This window comes from Trifolium pratense, linkage group LG1, assembly GCF_020283565.1.
Source record: "Trifolium pratense cultivar HEN17-A07 linkage group LG1, ARS_RC_1.1, whole genome shotgun sequence".
NCBI classification, from domain to species: domain Eukaryota; kingdom Viridiplantae; phylum Streptophyta; class Magnoliopsida; order Fabales; family Fabaceae; genus Trifolium; species Trifolium pratense.
The window spans coordinates 49,586,822-49,604,093 of record NC_060059.1 but is presented as its reverse complement, the minus strand read 5'-3'; the positions used below and the strand labels follow the sequence as shown (position 1 = coordinate 49,604,093).

Here is a 17,272-nt window from a genome sequence, read left to right as displayed (position 1 = left end):
AAAGGCATTAGTCTTTAGTTTCTTTAGGTTTTGTTGCTTTTTCTTTTTCATTTGATAAAAGGGTTGAAAAGATAAGAGTTGAGAGTTTAATAATCTCACCCGCCAACATTTCTCACAATTAAACTATTTATATATTTATTGAAATGAAAATAAAAAAAGATAATAAGATCGTACCAAAACTCAAAACATAACAACACAATTATTGGGACGTCAAGACATTATTTATTAAATTACATTAATTTTTAACAATATTAATAAAGTTTTTATAAAACATTGACAAAGAAAATTCTTATTAATAATAATGGTACTATTGACCAGTGTACAACTTGAATTCAACTTCCATGAGATTATAAGTTCAACCTCTCGCCACACTAAGTTGATAGCATAGTGCACTATTTGAGATTCTAACAAGGAGTTTTACCATCTGTATAATCACAATTAATACAGCATGAACAAGTGTGGCTTTTACCAGCATCTTGACAATTACAATTGTGAGTTGTGGCGCTTGCTCCATATTTAGCATTGAATACTGTAAAGCATGTAGGAGAATTTTGACAATTTCCACTCAATGTCATACTTTGGCGACAAAATTTGAAATCATCTTTTTGCACCACATCTACAACATTGTATACATCAAAACAAAATCATAAAAGTTAGATCATTAAGAATGTTAATATGATTGCATGTAATTTGCTAAAGGTGCAAACAAATTTTTACATAAGAATCAAACTCTTTGAGAATAACTTACACACTTTAAGAAAGTTATCTATGAATAAGAACATAAAAAATTCTAATATTAAAATTAATAATGGAAAGTGATATGTTTACCTGAGCCGTAGTTGAGGTTGAAGAGAGCAAATAAAATTCCAACGGCTAAGAGAATGCTTCCTACTTTCATCATGATGATATTCTCAAATGAAACCCTAAAGATGCTGAGACAATGTGCAGAATGATGAATTACTCTCTCTCACACATACACACAAAAATATATAGACATCGCTAACCACTCATATAGTAACTCTATATTATTTGCCAAATATAAATGTTCAGTGTATATTAGTCAATTAGTTCGGTCCACGTTTAAAAATATTTAGTAAATTTTTTATTATTATATTCTTTTGATAACATTAAATAGTAAGAAATTAAATTTTAAATATTTTAGGCCTTGATTGTAGTCCTTAAAAATATATTTCTTCGACTTTATTTTATATATAGGGTGGTACTGGTAGTCTCTTTGTTGCTCCCTTATTTACCGAAAAAAAAATTTTCAAACCAAATAAATAATTGGAATGGAAGAGTACTAACGCGGTAAAATTTGAAAAATTTAATTTAAAATTTTATAAATTTTAATTTTTAATAAATTATTTAATAATTACCACATAATTAAAAACATTATTGTTGAACCAAAATGGATTCTAGAACAATGTCTCTAAGGTGTTTATGATAACAATGTGTAATAGAACGATTGGATACTCTGATGTATGTTCTAGTGTGCAGGACCATAGATTAAAAATTTACTTCTAAAAGTATAGTTATGCACCTAATTGTTCGTGCACATACACTCTCGTTTGTTTTGAATGATGTCAAAAATAAGATTAAAATAGATTGATTTGATTAAGACAATTTTAGAATCACAATTTTCTAAATAGGTTTTCAAAAATGCATTGAACTTAGCTTATTTTTCAAATATCAGCATTTTTTAACCAATGCATACATGGTATGAACCAGTGCATGTCTTCCGGATTTCATGCACCGAATCGTGGTTCATTTGAACTGGTTCATAGCTTGGTTTCTAAAAACCCGAGACATTCTTGCACCGGTGCATGAATTAGTTCACGGGGATCTTGAACTATGCATGGCCTGCTTGCATCGATGCATAAGTTGTTCAAGATTTTATATTATTAATAATTTGTCTCTGAACAGGTTCATACTTTCCGAATGCACCGGTTCATGTGCATGTTACACCACTTACTAATGTTTATACTTACAGTAAAATCTTATTAAGATATCAATAGGATTTATAATTTGTATTTTTTTTATTATTATTAATTTAAGTGCATTGATGCCGATTTTACAATTGTTCCTGACAGGATTCGAACTTCACACCTTAAAATTATAATTTACATTTTTTTTAGTCAATTAGCCTAGTGAGTAGTGACTATAATTTCACCTTTAAATTGAGTGGAAAGTCTGGGGTTCAAAAATATATCAATTTCCTACAAACTTAGATTTGCACTTGTTATCTTGTTGATATTTCTTATATTTTTACAAATGCCTTTTCAATCAATATATAAAGGCATTAGTCTTTAGTTTCTTTAGGTTTTGTTGCTTTTTCTTTTTCATTTGATAAAAGGGTTGAAAAGATAAGAGTTGAGAGTTTAATAATCTCACCCGCCAACATTTCTCACAATTAAACTATTTATATATTTATTGAAATGAAAATAAAAAAAGATAATAAGATCGTACCAAAACTCAAAACATAACAACACAATTATTGGGACGTCAAGACATTATTTATTAAATTACATTAATTTTTAACAATATTAATAAAGTTTTTATAAAACATTGACAAAGAAAATTCTTATTAATAATAATGGTACTATTGACCAGTGTACAACTTGAATTCAACTTCCATGAGATTATAAGTTCAACCTCTCGCCACACTAAGTTGATAGCATAGTGCACTATTTGAGATTCTAACAAGGAGTTTTACCATCTGTATAATCACAATTAATACAGCATGAACAAGTGTGGCTTTTACCAGCATCTTGACAATTACAATTGTGAGTTGTGGCGCTTGCTCCATATTTAGCATTGAATACTGTAAAGCATGTAGGAGAATTTTGACAATTTCCACTCAATGTCATACTTTGGCGACAAAATTTGAAATCATCTTTTTGCACCACATCTACAACATTGTATACATCAAAACAAAATCATAAAAGTTAGATCATTAAGAATGTTAATATGATTGCATGTAATTTGCTAAAGGTGCAAACAAATTTTTACATAAGAATCAAACTCTTTGAGAATAACTTACACACTTTAAGAAAGTTATCTATGAATAATAAGAACATAAAAAATTCTAATATTAAAATTAATAATGGAAAGTGATATGTTTACCTGAGCCGTAGTTGAGGTTGAAGAGAGCAAATAAAATTCCAACGGCTAAGAGAATGCTTCCTACTTTCATCATGATGATATTCTCAAATGAAACCCTAAAGATGCTGAGACAATGTGCAGAATGATGAATTACTCTCTCTCACACATACACACAAAAATATATAGACATCGCTAACCACTCATATAGTAACTCTATATTATTTGCCAAATATAAATGTTCAGTGTATATTAGTCAATTAGTTCGGTCCACGTTTAAAAATATTTAGTAAATTTTTTATTATTATATTCTTTTGATAACATTAAATAGTAAGAAATTAAATTTTAAATATTTTAGGCCTTGATTGTAGTCCTTAAAAATATATTTCTTCGACTTTATTTTATATATAGGGTGGTACTGGTAGTCTCTTTGTTGCTCCCTTATTTACCGAAAAAAAAAATTTTCAAACCAAATAAATAATTGGAATGGAAGAGTACTAACGCGGTAAAATTTGAAAAATTTAATTTAAAATTTTATAAATTTTAATTTTTAATAAATTATTTAATAATTACCACATAATTAAAAACATTATTGTTGAACCAAAATGGATTCTAGAACAATGTCTCTAAGGTGTTTATGATAACAATGTGTAATAGAACGATTGGATACTCTGATGTATGTTCTAGTGTGCAGGACCATAGATTAAAAATTTACTTCTAAAAGTATAGTTATGCACCTAATTGTTCGTGCACATACACTCTCGTTTGTTTTGAATGATGTCAAAAATAAGATTAAAATAGATTGATTTGATTAAGACAATTTTAGAATCACAATTTTCTAAATAGGTTTTCAAAAATGCATTGAACTTAGCTTATTTTTCAAATATCAGCATTTTTTAACCAATGCATACATGGTATGAACCAGTGCATGTCTTCCGGATTTCATGCACCGAATCGTGGTTCATTTGAACTGGTTCATAGCTTGGTTTCTAAAAACCCGAGACATTCTTGCACCGGTGCATGAATTAGTTCACGGGGATCTTGAACTATGCATGGCCTGCTTGCATCGATGCATAAGTTGTTCAAGATTTTATATTATTAATAATTTGTCTCTGAACAGGTTCACACTTTCCGAATGCACCGGTTCATGTGGATGTTACACCACTTACTAATGTTTATACTTACAGTAAAATCTTATTAAGATATCAATAGGATTTATAATTTGTATTTTTTTTATTATTATTAATTTAAGTGCATTGATGCCGATTTTACAATTGTTCCTGACAGGATTCGAACTTCACACCTTAAGATTATAATTTACATTTTTTTTAGTCAATTAGCCTAGTGAGTAGTGACTATAATTTCACCTTTAAATTGAGTGGAAAGTCTGGGGTTCAAAAATATATCAATTTCCTACAAACTTAGATTTGCACTTGTTATCTTGTTGATATTTCTTATATTTTTACAAATGCCTTTTCAATCAATATATAAAGGCATTAGTCTTTAGTTTCTTTAGGTTTTGTTGCTTTTTCTTTTTCATTTGATAAAAGGGTTGAAAAGATAAGAGTTGAGAGTTTAATAATCTCACCCGCCAACATTTCTCACAATTAAACTATTTATATATTTATTGAAATGAAAATAAAAAAAGATAATAAGATCGTACCAAAACTCAAAACATAACAACACAATTATTGGGACGTCAAGACATTATTTATTAAATTACATTAATTTTTAACAATATTAATAAAGTTTTTATAAAACATTGACAAAGAAAATTCTTATTAATAATAATGGTACTATTGACCAGTGTACAACTTGAATTCAACTTCCATGAGATTATAAGTTCAACCTCTCGCCACACTAAGTTGATAGCATAGTGCACTATTTGAGATTCTAACAAGGAGTTTTACCATCTGTATAATCACAATTAATACAGCATGAACAAGTGTTGTAACACCCAAACCCGTTATTTAATTAACTCTGCCTTTATAAAGTCTTTTTCGAAAATACGCAGCGGAAAAATTGAAAATCTGATTTATAAAGCGCTGGTTTGAATATCACAAACTTCATTCAAAGATAAGACTAATACATTTATCTAGTAAAATATTCGAATGAACTAAAAACAAAACCTCGCATCGAACGATGCGTTATTAGTTATACAAAACGGATACTTTTCAAATGAAAGCTTAAGACCAACAGAGTATACTAAGAGGACTACATGCATATACATATAAAAACCCCTTTTTCCCGTGTCTCAATCAGAGCAGAGCTTCACCATTGCACTCGGGCGAGGCTAACACATAACCTGTCAACCTGGACCCCCAAAGGTCCAGCAATTAACACAAAGCAGAGAGTTAGAAAACATAAACATAAATATAAGTGTGAGTAGTATACTACACACTTCACACGCTATCATACATTTCTAACTCACGCACATACATCGTCAAATACGACTACCAATCAATCATTCATTTACAAACACACCAATCATATAGTTTCACGTCTTCTCGGACACTACTAAAGTGTTCATTTTATAGTCATGACGGACTCTACACTTGTTCATTTTATAGTCATGACGGACTCTACACTTGTTCATTTTATAGTCATGACGGACTCTACTCACATACCAAGTCATGGCAACAATCACAGTATTAAACAATTAGTAAATTCCAAAGCTTAACACATACGGAAAACACATTACAATCCAATCAGATATTGTCACATAACAATTATCAAATACATGTGCATTTACCCTAATGCATCTAATGCCAATTATCCAATGTCATGTCATCCCTAGACACGACTAATGCATGTGGTACCAATTTACATTGTTCAGATTTCAGTCATGACGGACTGTTCAGTTTTCAGTCATGTACGGACTGTTCAGATTATAGTCATGTACGGACTGTTCAGATTATAGTCATGCACGGACTCTACATCTGCAGTTTTACATCATGCAGGATAAGCGTCTCACCAATGGTGGACCAAACCAGTTTTACATCATGTTGGATGCTGCTATTCACCCCATTTAAGATGAACCCAGTTTTACATCTTGTTGGATGCGTCGGAACTTACCGAACCACTTTATCTCCCTTGGATAAGCTCAATAACAGTTTTATATCATGTAGGATGTGGTTATCATCAACCATCTCTCCCATAAAGAGGAGTCACACAGTTTTATATCATGTTTGGATATGGGCTCCAGATCTCGGATAACATAATCCCATCTTCGGCCACTTTTCATAAACATAGTCCATTTTCATCAATTATTGGAATTCACATGATTCCCATAACACAATTATTCATGAATGCATGATTACTTTTAAACACATCAAATACATGACGCTATCTAGCTCGAAGCTATTCATTCACTGATGCGGAAACACAATTCCAACATCTAACACATTAGGATAACACAATATCCTATCACTCCAATCATAATTATTCACATGATAATTATCTGCATAACCATTTTTTATACACATAAGGTTTCATTTACACTTATGTCATAAAACACACATCATTTCCTTAACATTGTAAATTAATGCTAAAACATAAACATAGTCACTTGAACTACAAGTCATTACATACGCGTGCGAATCATATAACGATTAACAATAAGCATTAACAACATCAACATGTATCAACAAACATGTAAGGATACCCTTAAACCATGTTACAAGTGCCTAATTGCACTTAAAACAATTATCAAAAAGTTGCTGTCACAGTGCTGTTCGCTGAGCGAATCCGTAGCGAACCCGTAGCGAACACGTAGCGAACACGTAGCGAACACGTAGCGAACACGTTCGCTGTAGCGAACAGGTAGCGAACTACATCAGAGGGTTGCAGGTACATGGCGAACAGATAGCGAACCCGTAGCGAACTTATTCGCTAAGCGAATCCGTAGCGAATCCGTAGCGAACTTATTCGCTAAGCGAATCCGTAGCGAATCCGTAGCGAACTACACCAGAAATATCTGTTCTTGAGTTTTCTAAGGCGGTTTAACATTGAATCAACTCAAAAATTCATCCAAACATGTTATAAATTCATATAAACAGCCATTCCAAACATATATGGTATCAAGGAACATTAATCATCCCTTCCAAACATCCAAATACCTCAAATAATCAAAATCATGCCAATTTCTTGCAAAATAAGCAAAGTTGCATAAACATGCAAATCATTGATCAAACATCTACATATTCCCATTTTCAACTCCCCGAAGTTGTTTACCTCATCTACCATGAGTTCACTACACATGTTAGGATCAAAAGAATCCATTTTCCATTAAGAAAATCACCCACAAAACCCACAAGAAAATAGAGTGGAAAGAGTTTGGGAATGGAGGAATCGACATCCTCCCCTCTTCCGAATCACTCACGAATATGTAATCTAACTCTCGTACCTTAGCTCGACGAATCCACAAGCTTGCTCTTCTCTTTCTCTCCCACGAGCTCTCCCTCTCCCTCATGAGCTCCTCCTCTTGCTCTTTCTCAAGAATTGCAACTTATGAGACTATTCATTGGTTTGACTTGCTACTTATAGCTCTCTCTATTCTCATGGATCAAAGCCCACTTGGCTTAGGCCCAATGCCTATTCCACGCCCAAAGGCCCAAACAACATAACTTCTCGCTCATTAACTTACGTTCTCGCTAAATGATTATTCGCCGCTTAATAATTTAATTATAAATCACGCCCTCGCATAATAAAATAATTAAATAACGAATACTAAATTTTGGGTCGTTACAACTCTACCCCCCTTAAAAGATTTTCGCCCTCGAAAATTACCCGACTAAAACACAACTCCGGATAAATTCCCTCATCCGATTTTCTAATTCCCAACTTGCATTCAATCCAACGGGTTTTCTAGTCATAATACCTTAGCCGATACGGTCTCTTACACAAACTCCGATTCAAATTCACACTTCTTCCGGATTCGTACCAACACAACATACAAACTCCAAACCAAACCAAGTTTGACAAAATCAGTCAATCCCAATCGACACAATCTCGTCTACTCATCAACAATAGATCAAGGACAGCTAATCCCTTGATTTGTCGATAGATAGTCAACAATCGTGATGATGGCATAAACCATTCTCATCAAACTACTTAAAATTTCAACTTAACCTCTTACGGTACTCGCAGCACCACTCCAAAACAAAACCACTTAACCCAAAATACTCCGAAAGACCCTTCCGTTGCATACTTCACAACTTCTACGCTCATTGTTGTCCAACTTCTCAAAGTTCTTAACACATGCCAAAAATATACTATCCAACCGTCAAATTCTTTTCCTTCGTAACTCCCAAATCATTGCGTCGAACCCCATCATAACTGTTTTATTTTCCAAATAATCTCTTATCCAATTTCTGACTTCCTTAACATGACCTTCCCGATATCATTTCCTGTCGAAATATTCTTATCCAAAATATTACCTTAAGTCACTCGTCGACTCACTATCATCCCACCGTTCACGACGAAAATATCCATAATCATTTATTTCCTTCCCACATGGTATTACTATACTATTCCCATAGATACGATGTGTCCGACATCTCTAATCTCCACCGACTTTTCCATTTCATAGTTAACTTTTTCCAATTGCTACAAAACATCATTTGACACTTACTTTGAGCATTGCTTCCAAATTCTTAATACACATTTTCCAAACACAACAATCACTTATGTGTGAGATAGTCCTTTCCGCAAATTCTTACTTGACATAAGTCACTTTCTTACGTCTCTCTAATACTCGTGCTTGACACGTTTCCAAAGGCTAACTTTCTTATCCCCAAACATCCAAAGGTAACACTTCGCACTTAGTTTCTCAAATCTTTCCAAGAAATGACCACTCGGTTCAAACATACTCAACCTTTATAAATCCTTCCTAGGCTCTTCTTGATCACCTAGTAATTCTGTATTTAAATCTCAGCTACTATCAAGAGTTGATTTCCAAACAACCATGATCTCCGTCTTGTTGATTCCAACACAACTCTCATCAGATTCCTCTGAAAACTTTTCATCAACAAAGCTTCCATCTTTATCACTCTTCCTCCTCTTTGAGGATGAACCATCAAGTGAAAGACAACCAAACAATGGAACATTCTTGCTACGAGTTTCGCTAGAAACACCACCAGTCCCACTTATTGTAATCGGGTTTTCGGTTCCCTAACCACACCTTCCATCCTTGACATCAATCTCCCATTTAACTTAACCCTCAAGGTATCCACCATTCGCATACTCGTCGTATGATCATCACTAGGTTTTCTTACCCTCGACGCACACGTCTTCTTCGTTTCCCAGCAACGGTGTTCACTTAACATTCAATCTGCTCCATCGTTCCCCAATGGCCACATTCTCCCTACGGCTAAACAACTTCATTCCGACTCACTCCGAAATGATCATCTGATACTTCCTCCAAAATATTCTCCAAATAAGAATTCCACTTCGAACAATGCTACTCAATCTTAAACAATCCACATCAAGAACATCTCTATTCGTCCTTACTTCTCGCGTTCGAAACATCTTGGAGAGACAAAATCTTCTCCCCCACTTATCTCAAACCCACCTTTACACTTCCACTAGAACATCCGGTGTAAGCACCTAACCGTCCTATCGATTCCAAATATATTCCTCTCAAGAGAAATCTAATACCGACAGCATTCACATGCATGTCGTATGCAAAGGGTAAACATAAGGTAAGATATCTAAGCATCTACTCAAAACCCCGGTGCAGTCCTCTTGACATACACACCACTGCAAAATACATAAACACACTATTCCCGTCTATGCTAACGTAACAACCTACGTAACAACTAGCATACATAATTACTACCACGTGTCTATACATATATTTATAACTAAACTATATGTAAGACAATGAAACATCCATGTACACAAGACATCGAGTCAAGTACATGCATTACATTTCGTTTGTCCGCATACTTACAACATCTACTCAAACATGTATAAAACATAGCATGTTCTCAAACAAGTTCTCATCATGAGAATACATTCACATAGTTCAATTAAAGAACCACACTAAGTACTAGTAATCAATCTACCACATGTTATAAACAAACATATAACAACACACATTAGGATCTACTTACATCCTACTCCTTTCTCACTCTAGTGAAAAATTCATTTTCACTTACTCAAAAGAAAATAATCTTATATTTTCAACAAAATCTTCATCACATGCAGTTTTACATCATGCTGGATCATCAACTGTTAGCAATAAGCATCTACAAACCAAAAGTTCAAACCACACAAATTTTTAAAACTTAAGCATAAAAATACTCAACCACTACTTGACTTGATAACTTATAACAATGATAAGTATCAATCGCATCAAGTACACACAACAAGAAAAGACAGACACAACTGGCACACACGCTCACTCGATCTGACTGCACAGACCGGCTCTGATTGACACGTAACCTCACAGTCCAAAGACGACCTGCTCTGATACCACTTTGTAACACCCAAACCCGTTATTTAATTAACTCTGCCTTTATAAAGTCTTTTTCGAAAATACGCAGCGGAAAAATTGAAAATCTGATTTATAAAGCGCTGGTTTGAATATCACAAACTTCATTCAAAGATAAGACTAATACATTTATCTAGTAAAATATTCGAATGAACTAAAAACAAAACCTCGCATCGAACGATGCGTTATTAGTTATACAAAACGGATACTTTTCAAATGAAAGCTTAAGAACAACAGAGTATACTAAGAGGACTACATGCATATACATATAAAAACCCCTTTTTCCCGTGTCTCAATCAGAGCAGAGCTTCACCATTGCACTCGGGCGAGGCTAACACATAACCTGTCAACCTGGACCCCCAAAGGTCCAGCAATTAACACAAAGCAGAGAGTTAGAAAACATAAACATAAATATAAGTGTGAGTAGTATACTACACACTTCACACGCTATCATACATTTCTAACTCACGCACATACATCGTCAAATACGACTACCAATCAATCATTCATTTACAAACACACCAATCATATAGTTTCACGTCTTCTCGGACACTACTAAAGTGTTCATTTTATAGTCATGACGGACTCTACACTTGTTCATTTTATAGTCATGACGGACTCTACACTTGTTCATTTTATAGTCATGACGGACTCTACTCACATACCAAGTCATGGCAACAATCACAGTATTAAACAATTAGTAAATTCCAAAGCTTAACACATACGGAAAACACATTACAATCCAATCAGATATTGTCACATAACAATTATCAAATACATGTGCATTTACCCTAATGCATCTAATGCCAATTATCCAATGTCATGTCATCCCTAGACACGACTAATGCATGTGGTACCAATTTACATTGTTCAGATTTCAGTCATGACGGACTGTTCAGTTTTCAGTCATGTACGGACTGTTCAGATTATAGTCATGTACGGACTGTTCAGATTATAGTCATGCACGGACTCTACATCTGCAGTTTTACATCATGCAGGATAAGCGTCTCACCAATGGTGGACCAAACCAGTTTTACATCATGTTGGATGCTGCTATTCACCCCATTTAAGATGAACCCAGTTTTACATCTTGTTGGATGCGTCGGAACTTACCGAACCACTTTATCTCCCTTGGATAAGCTCAATAACAGTTTTATATCATGTAGGATGTGGTTATCATCAACCATCTCTCCCATAAAGAGGAGTCACACAGTTTTATATCATGTTTGGATATGGGCTCCAGATCTCAAACCCGTTATTTAATTAACTCTGCCTTTATAAAGTCTTTTTCGAAAATACGCAGCGGAAAAATTGAAAATCTGATTTATAAAGCGCTGGTTTGAATATCACAAACTTCATTCAAAGATAAGACTAATACATTTATCTAGTAAAATATTCGAATGAACTAAAAACAAAACCTCGCATCGAACGATGCGTTATTAGTTATACAAAACGGATACTTTTCAAATGAAAGCTTAAGACCAACAGAGTATACTAAGAGGACTACATGCATATACATATAAAAACCCCTTTTTCCCGTGTCTCAATCAGAGCAGAGCTTCACCATTGCACTCGGGCGAGGCTAACACATAACCTGTCAACCTGGACCCCCAAAGGTCCAGCAATTAACACAAAGCAGAGAGTTAGAAAACATAAACATAAATATAAGTGTGAGTAGTATACTACACACTTCACACGCTATCATACATTTCTAACTCACGCACATACATCGTCAAATACGACTACCAATCAATCATTCATTTACAAACACACCAATCATATAGTTTCACGTCTTCTCGGACACTACTAAAGTGTTCATTTTATAGTCATGACGGACTCTACACTTGTTCATTTTATAGTCATGACGGACTCTACACTTGTTCATTTTATAGTCATGACGGACTCTACTCACATACCAAGTCATGGCAACAATCACAGTATTAAACAATTAGTAAATTCCAAAGCTTAACACATACGGAAAACACATTACAATCCAATCAGATATTGTCACATAACAATTATCAAATACATGTGCATTTACCCTAATGCATCTAATGCCAATTATCCAATGTCATGTCATCCCTAGACACGACTAATGCATGTGGTACCAATTTACATTGTTCAGATTTCAGTCATGACGGACTGTTCAGTTTTCAGTCATGTACGGACTGTTCAGATTATAGTCATGTACGGACTGTTCAGATTATAGTCATGCACGGACTCTACATCTGCAGTTTTACATCATGCAGGATAAGCGTCTCACCAATGGTGGACCAAACCAGTTTTACATCATGTTGGATGCTGCTATTCACCCCATTTAAGATGAACCCAGTTTTACATCTTGTTGGATGCGTCGGAACTTACCGAACCACTTTATCTCCCTTGGATAAGCTCAATAACAGTTTTATATCATGTAGGATGTGGTTATCATCAACCATCTCTCCCATAAAGAGGAGTCACACAGTTTTATATCATGTTTGGATATGGGCTCCAGATCTCGGATAACATAATCCCATCTTCGGCCACTTTTCATAAACATAGTCCATTTTCATCAATTATTGGAATTCACATGATTCCCATAACACAATTATTCATGAATGCATGATTACTTTTAAACACATCAAATACATGACGCTATCTAGCTCGAAGCTATTCATTCACTGATGCGGAAACACAATTCCAACATCTAACACATTAGGATAACACAATATCCTATCACTCCAATCATAATTATTCACATGATAATTATCTGCATAACCATTTTTATACACATAAGGTTTCATTTACACTTATGTCATAAAACACACATCATTTCCTTAACATTGTAAATTAATGCTAAAACATAAACATAGTCACTTGAACTACAAGTCATTACATACGCGTGCGAATCATATAACGATTAACAATAAGCATTAACAACATCAACATGTATCAACAAACATGTAAGGATACCCTTAAACCATGTTACAAGTGCCTAATTGCACTTAAAACAATTATCAAAAAGTTGCTGTCACAGTGCTGTTCGCTGAGCGAATCCGTAGCGAACCCGTAGCGAACACGTAGCGAACACGTAGCGAACACGTAGCGAACACGTTCGCTGTAGCGAACAGGTAGCGAACTACATCAGAGGGTTGCAGGTACATGGCGAACAGATAGCGAACCCGTAGCGAACTTATTCGCTAAGCGAATCCGTAGCGAATCCGTAGCGAACTTATTCGCTAAGCGAATCCGTAGCGAATCCGTAGCGAACTACACCAGAAATATCTGTTCTTGAGTTTTCTAAGGCGGTTTAACATTGAATCAACTCAAAAATTCATCCAAACATGTTATAAATTCATATAAACAGCCATTCCAAACATATATGGTATCAAGGAACATTAATCATCCCTTCCAAACATCCAAATACCTCAAATAATCAAAATCATGCCAATTTCTTGCAAAATAAGCAAAGTTGCATAAACATGCAAATCATTGATCAAACATCTACATATTCCCATTTTCAACTCCCCAAAGTTGTTTACCTCATCTACCATGAGTTCACTACACATGTTAGGATCAAAAGAATCCATTTTCCATTAAGAAAATCACCCACAAAACCCACAAGAAAATAGAGTGGAAAGAGTTTGGGAATGGAGGAATCGACATCCTCCCCTCTTCCGAATCACTCACGAATATGTAATCTAACTCTCGTACCTTAGCTCGACGAATCCACAAGCTTGCTCTTCTCTTTCTCTCCCACGAGCTCTCCCTCTCCCTCATGAGCTCCTCCTCTTGCTCTTTCTCAAGAATTGCAACTTATGAGACTATTCATTGGTTTGACTTGCTACTTATAGCTCTCTCTATTCTCATGGATCAAAGCCCACTTGGCTTAGGCCCAATGCCTATTCCACGCCCAAAGGCCCAAACAACATAACTTCTCGCTCATTAACTTACGTTCTCGCTAAATGATTATTCGCCGCTTAATAATTTAATTATAAATCACGCCCTCGCATAATAAAATAATTAAATAACGAATACTAAATTTTGGGTCGTTACAAGTGTGGCTTTTACCAGCATCTTGACAATTACAATTGTGAGTTGTGGCGCTTGCTCCATATTTAGCATTGAATACTGTAAAGCATGTAGGAGAATTTTGACAATTTCCACTCAATGTCATACTTTGGCGACAAAATTTGAAATCATCTTTTTGCACCACATCTACAACATTGTATACATCAAAACAAAATCATAAAAGTTAGATCATTAAGAATGTTAATATGATTGCATGTAATTTGCTAAAGGTGCAAACAAATTTTTACATAAGAATCAAAGTCTCTGAGAATAACTTACACACTTTAAGAAAGTTATCTATGAATAATAAGAACATAAAAAATTCTAATATTAAAACTAATAATGGAAAGTGATATGTTTACCTGAGCCGAAGTTGAGGTTGAAGAGAGCAAATAAAATTCCAACGGCTAAGAGAATGCTTCCTACTTTCATCATGATGATATTCTCAAATGAAACCCTAAAGATGCTGAGACAATGTGCAGAATGATGAATTACTCTCTCTCTCACACATACACACAAAAATATATAGACATCGCTAACCACTCATATAGTAACTCTATATTATTTGCCAAATATAAATGTTCAGTGTATATTAGTCAATTAGTTCGGTCCACGTTTAAAAATATTTAGTAAATTTTTTATTATTATATTCTTTTGATAACATTAAATAGTAAGAAATTAAATTTTAAATATTTTAGGCCTTGATTGTATTCCTTAAAAATATATTTCTTCGACTTTATTTTATATATAGGGTGGTACTGGTAGTCTCTTTGTTGCTCCCTTATTTACCGAAAAAAAAAATTTTCAAACCAAATAAATAATTGGAATGGAAGAGTACTAACGCGGTAAAATTTGAAAAATTTAATTTAAAATTTGAAAAATTTTAATTTTTAATAAATTATTTAATAATTACCACATAATTAAAAACATTATTGTTGAACCAAAATGGATTCTAGAACAATGTCTCTAAGGTGTTTATGATAACAATGTGTAATAGAACGATTGGATACTCTGATGTATGTTCTAGTGTGCAGGACCATAGATTAAAAATTTACTTCTAAAAGTATAGTTATGCACCTAATTGTTCGTGCACATACACTCTCGTTTGTTTTGAATGATGTCAAAAATAAGATTAAAATAGATTGATTTGATTAAGACAATTTTAGAATCACAATTTTCTAAATAGGTTTTCAAAAATGCATTGAACTTAGCTTATTTTTCAAATATCAGCATTTTTTAACCAATGCATACATGGTATGAACCAGTGCATGTCTTCCGGATTTCATGCACCGAATCGTGGTTCATTTGAACTGGTTCATAGCTTGGTTTCTAAAAACCCGAGACATTCTTGCACCGGTGCATGAATTAGTTCACGGGGATCTTGAACTATGCATGGCCTGCTTGCATCGATGCATAAGTTGTTCAAGATTTTATATTATTAATAATTTGTCTCTGAACAGGTTCATACTTTCCGAATGCACCGGTTCATGTGCATGTTACACCACTTACTAATGTTTATACTTACAGTAAAATCTTATTAAGATATCAATAGGATTTATAATTTGTATTTTTTTTATTATTATTAATTTAAGTGCATTGATGCCGATTTTACAATTGTTCCTGACAGGATTCGAACTTCACACCTTAAGATTATAATTTACATTTTTTTTAGTCAATTAGCCTAGTGAGTAGTGACTATAATTTCACCTTTAAATTGAGTGGAAAGTCTGGGGTTCAAAAATATATCAATTTCCTACAAACTTAGATTTGCACTTGTTATCTTGTTGATATTTCTTATATTTTTACAAATGCCTTTTCAATCAATATATAAAGGCATTAGTCTTTAGTTTCTTTAGGTTTTGTTGCTTTTTCTTTTTCATTTGATAAAAGGGTTGAAAAGATAAGAGTTGAGAGTTTAATAATCTCACCCGCCAACATTTCTCACAATTAAACTATTTATATATTTATTGAAATGAAAATAAAAAAAAGATAATAAGATCGTACCAAAACTCAAAACATAACAACACAATTATTGGGACGTCAAGACATTATTTATTAAATTACATTAATTTTTAACAATATTAATAAAGTTTTTATAAAACATTGACAAAGAAAATTCTTATTAATAATAATGGTACTATTGACCAGTGTACAACTTGAATTCAACTTCCATGAGATTATAAGTTCAACCTCTCGCCACACTAAGTTGATAGCTGATGGATAATTTTCGCAAGTGAACGAATTACCACGTAGTAATAAAAATATCGATCCACAGGGATTGTGTGATTAAACTAGTCGAATAGTGCTCATAGACATTATGCAAGAAATACACATAAATTGGGGGTAAGTTGAGTGATGAATTGTTAGAAAACGTGCTTTGATATAATGGAAAAGCGAGGTAGAATCATCGGAATCGCCTAGTCTATAGCTAAACCACATACAATCTACTATATCATAGGAATCTACTCAAGTGTTGACAACTAGATCGACAAATTAGTGAATCGCAATCTCTTGTCAAAATCCACTCTATTCGTTGTCGATACTCCCCCGATCTCTCGGGCGGAAGCTACCTACAACGAATGATATTAACGCGCGTCAATCGTTCGCTACACTCTATGCCTCAATCTC

At 33.8% G+C, this 17,272-nt stretch overlaps 2 protein-coding genes across 2 annotated transcripts; both read right to left on the bottom strand.

Annotated features, from left to right (window-relative positions):
• Positions 1–273: 273 nt before the first annotated feature.
• Positions 274–928, bottom strand: LOC123903043 (putative defensin-like protein 234). Its single transcript, XM_045952903.1, has 2 exons — positions 829–928; positions 274–616 (listed from the first exon to the last, which is right to left on the bottom strand). Exons 1-2 carry the CDS (start codon positions 899–901, stop codon positions 405–407), a joined length of 285 nt encoding a protein of 94 aa, XP_045808859.1. The 5' UTR covers positions 902–928; the 3' UTR covers positions 274–404.
• A 1,637-nt stretch (positions 929–2,565) lies between these two features.
• Positions 2,566–3,223, bottom strand: LOC123903051 (putative defensin-like protein 234). Its single transcript, XM_045952913.1, has 2 exons — positions 3,124–3,223; positions 2,566–2,908 (listed from the first exon to the last, which is right to left on the bottom strand). The coding sequence occupies exons 1-2, from the start codon at positions 3,194–3,196 to the stop codon at positions 2,697–2,699; spliced, it is 285 nt and encodes a 94-aa protein (XP_045808869.1). The 5' UTR covers positions 3,197–3,223; the 3' UTR covers positions 2,566–2,696.
• Between the last annotated feature and the right edge of the window lie 14,049 nt (positions 3,224–17,272).

Coding starts and splice junctions, on each gene's coding strand:
- LOC123903043 (XM_045952903.1), bottom strand. CDS start 901: ATGATGAAAGTAGGAAGCATTCTCTTAGCCGTTGGAATTTTATTTGCT. Junction 617..828: donor CAACCTCAACTACGGCTCAG/GTAAACATATCA, acceptor ACAATGTTGTAG/ATGTGGTGCAAAAAGATGAT.
- LOC123903051 (XM_045952913.1), bottom strand. CDS start 3,196: ATGATGAAAGTAGGAAGCATTCTCTTAGCCGTTGGAATTTTATTTGCT. Junction 2,909..3,123: donor CAACCTCAACTACGGCTCAG/GTAAACATATCA, acceptor ACAATGTTGTAG/ATGTGGTGCAAAAAGATGAT.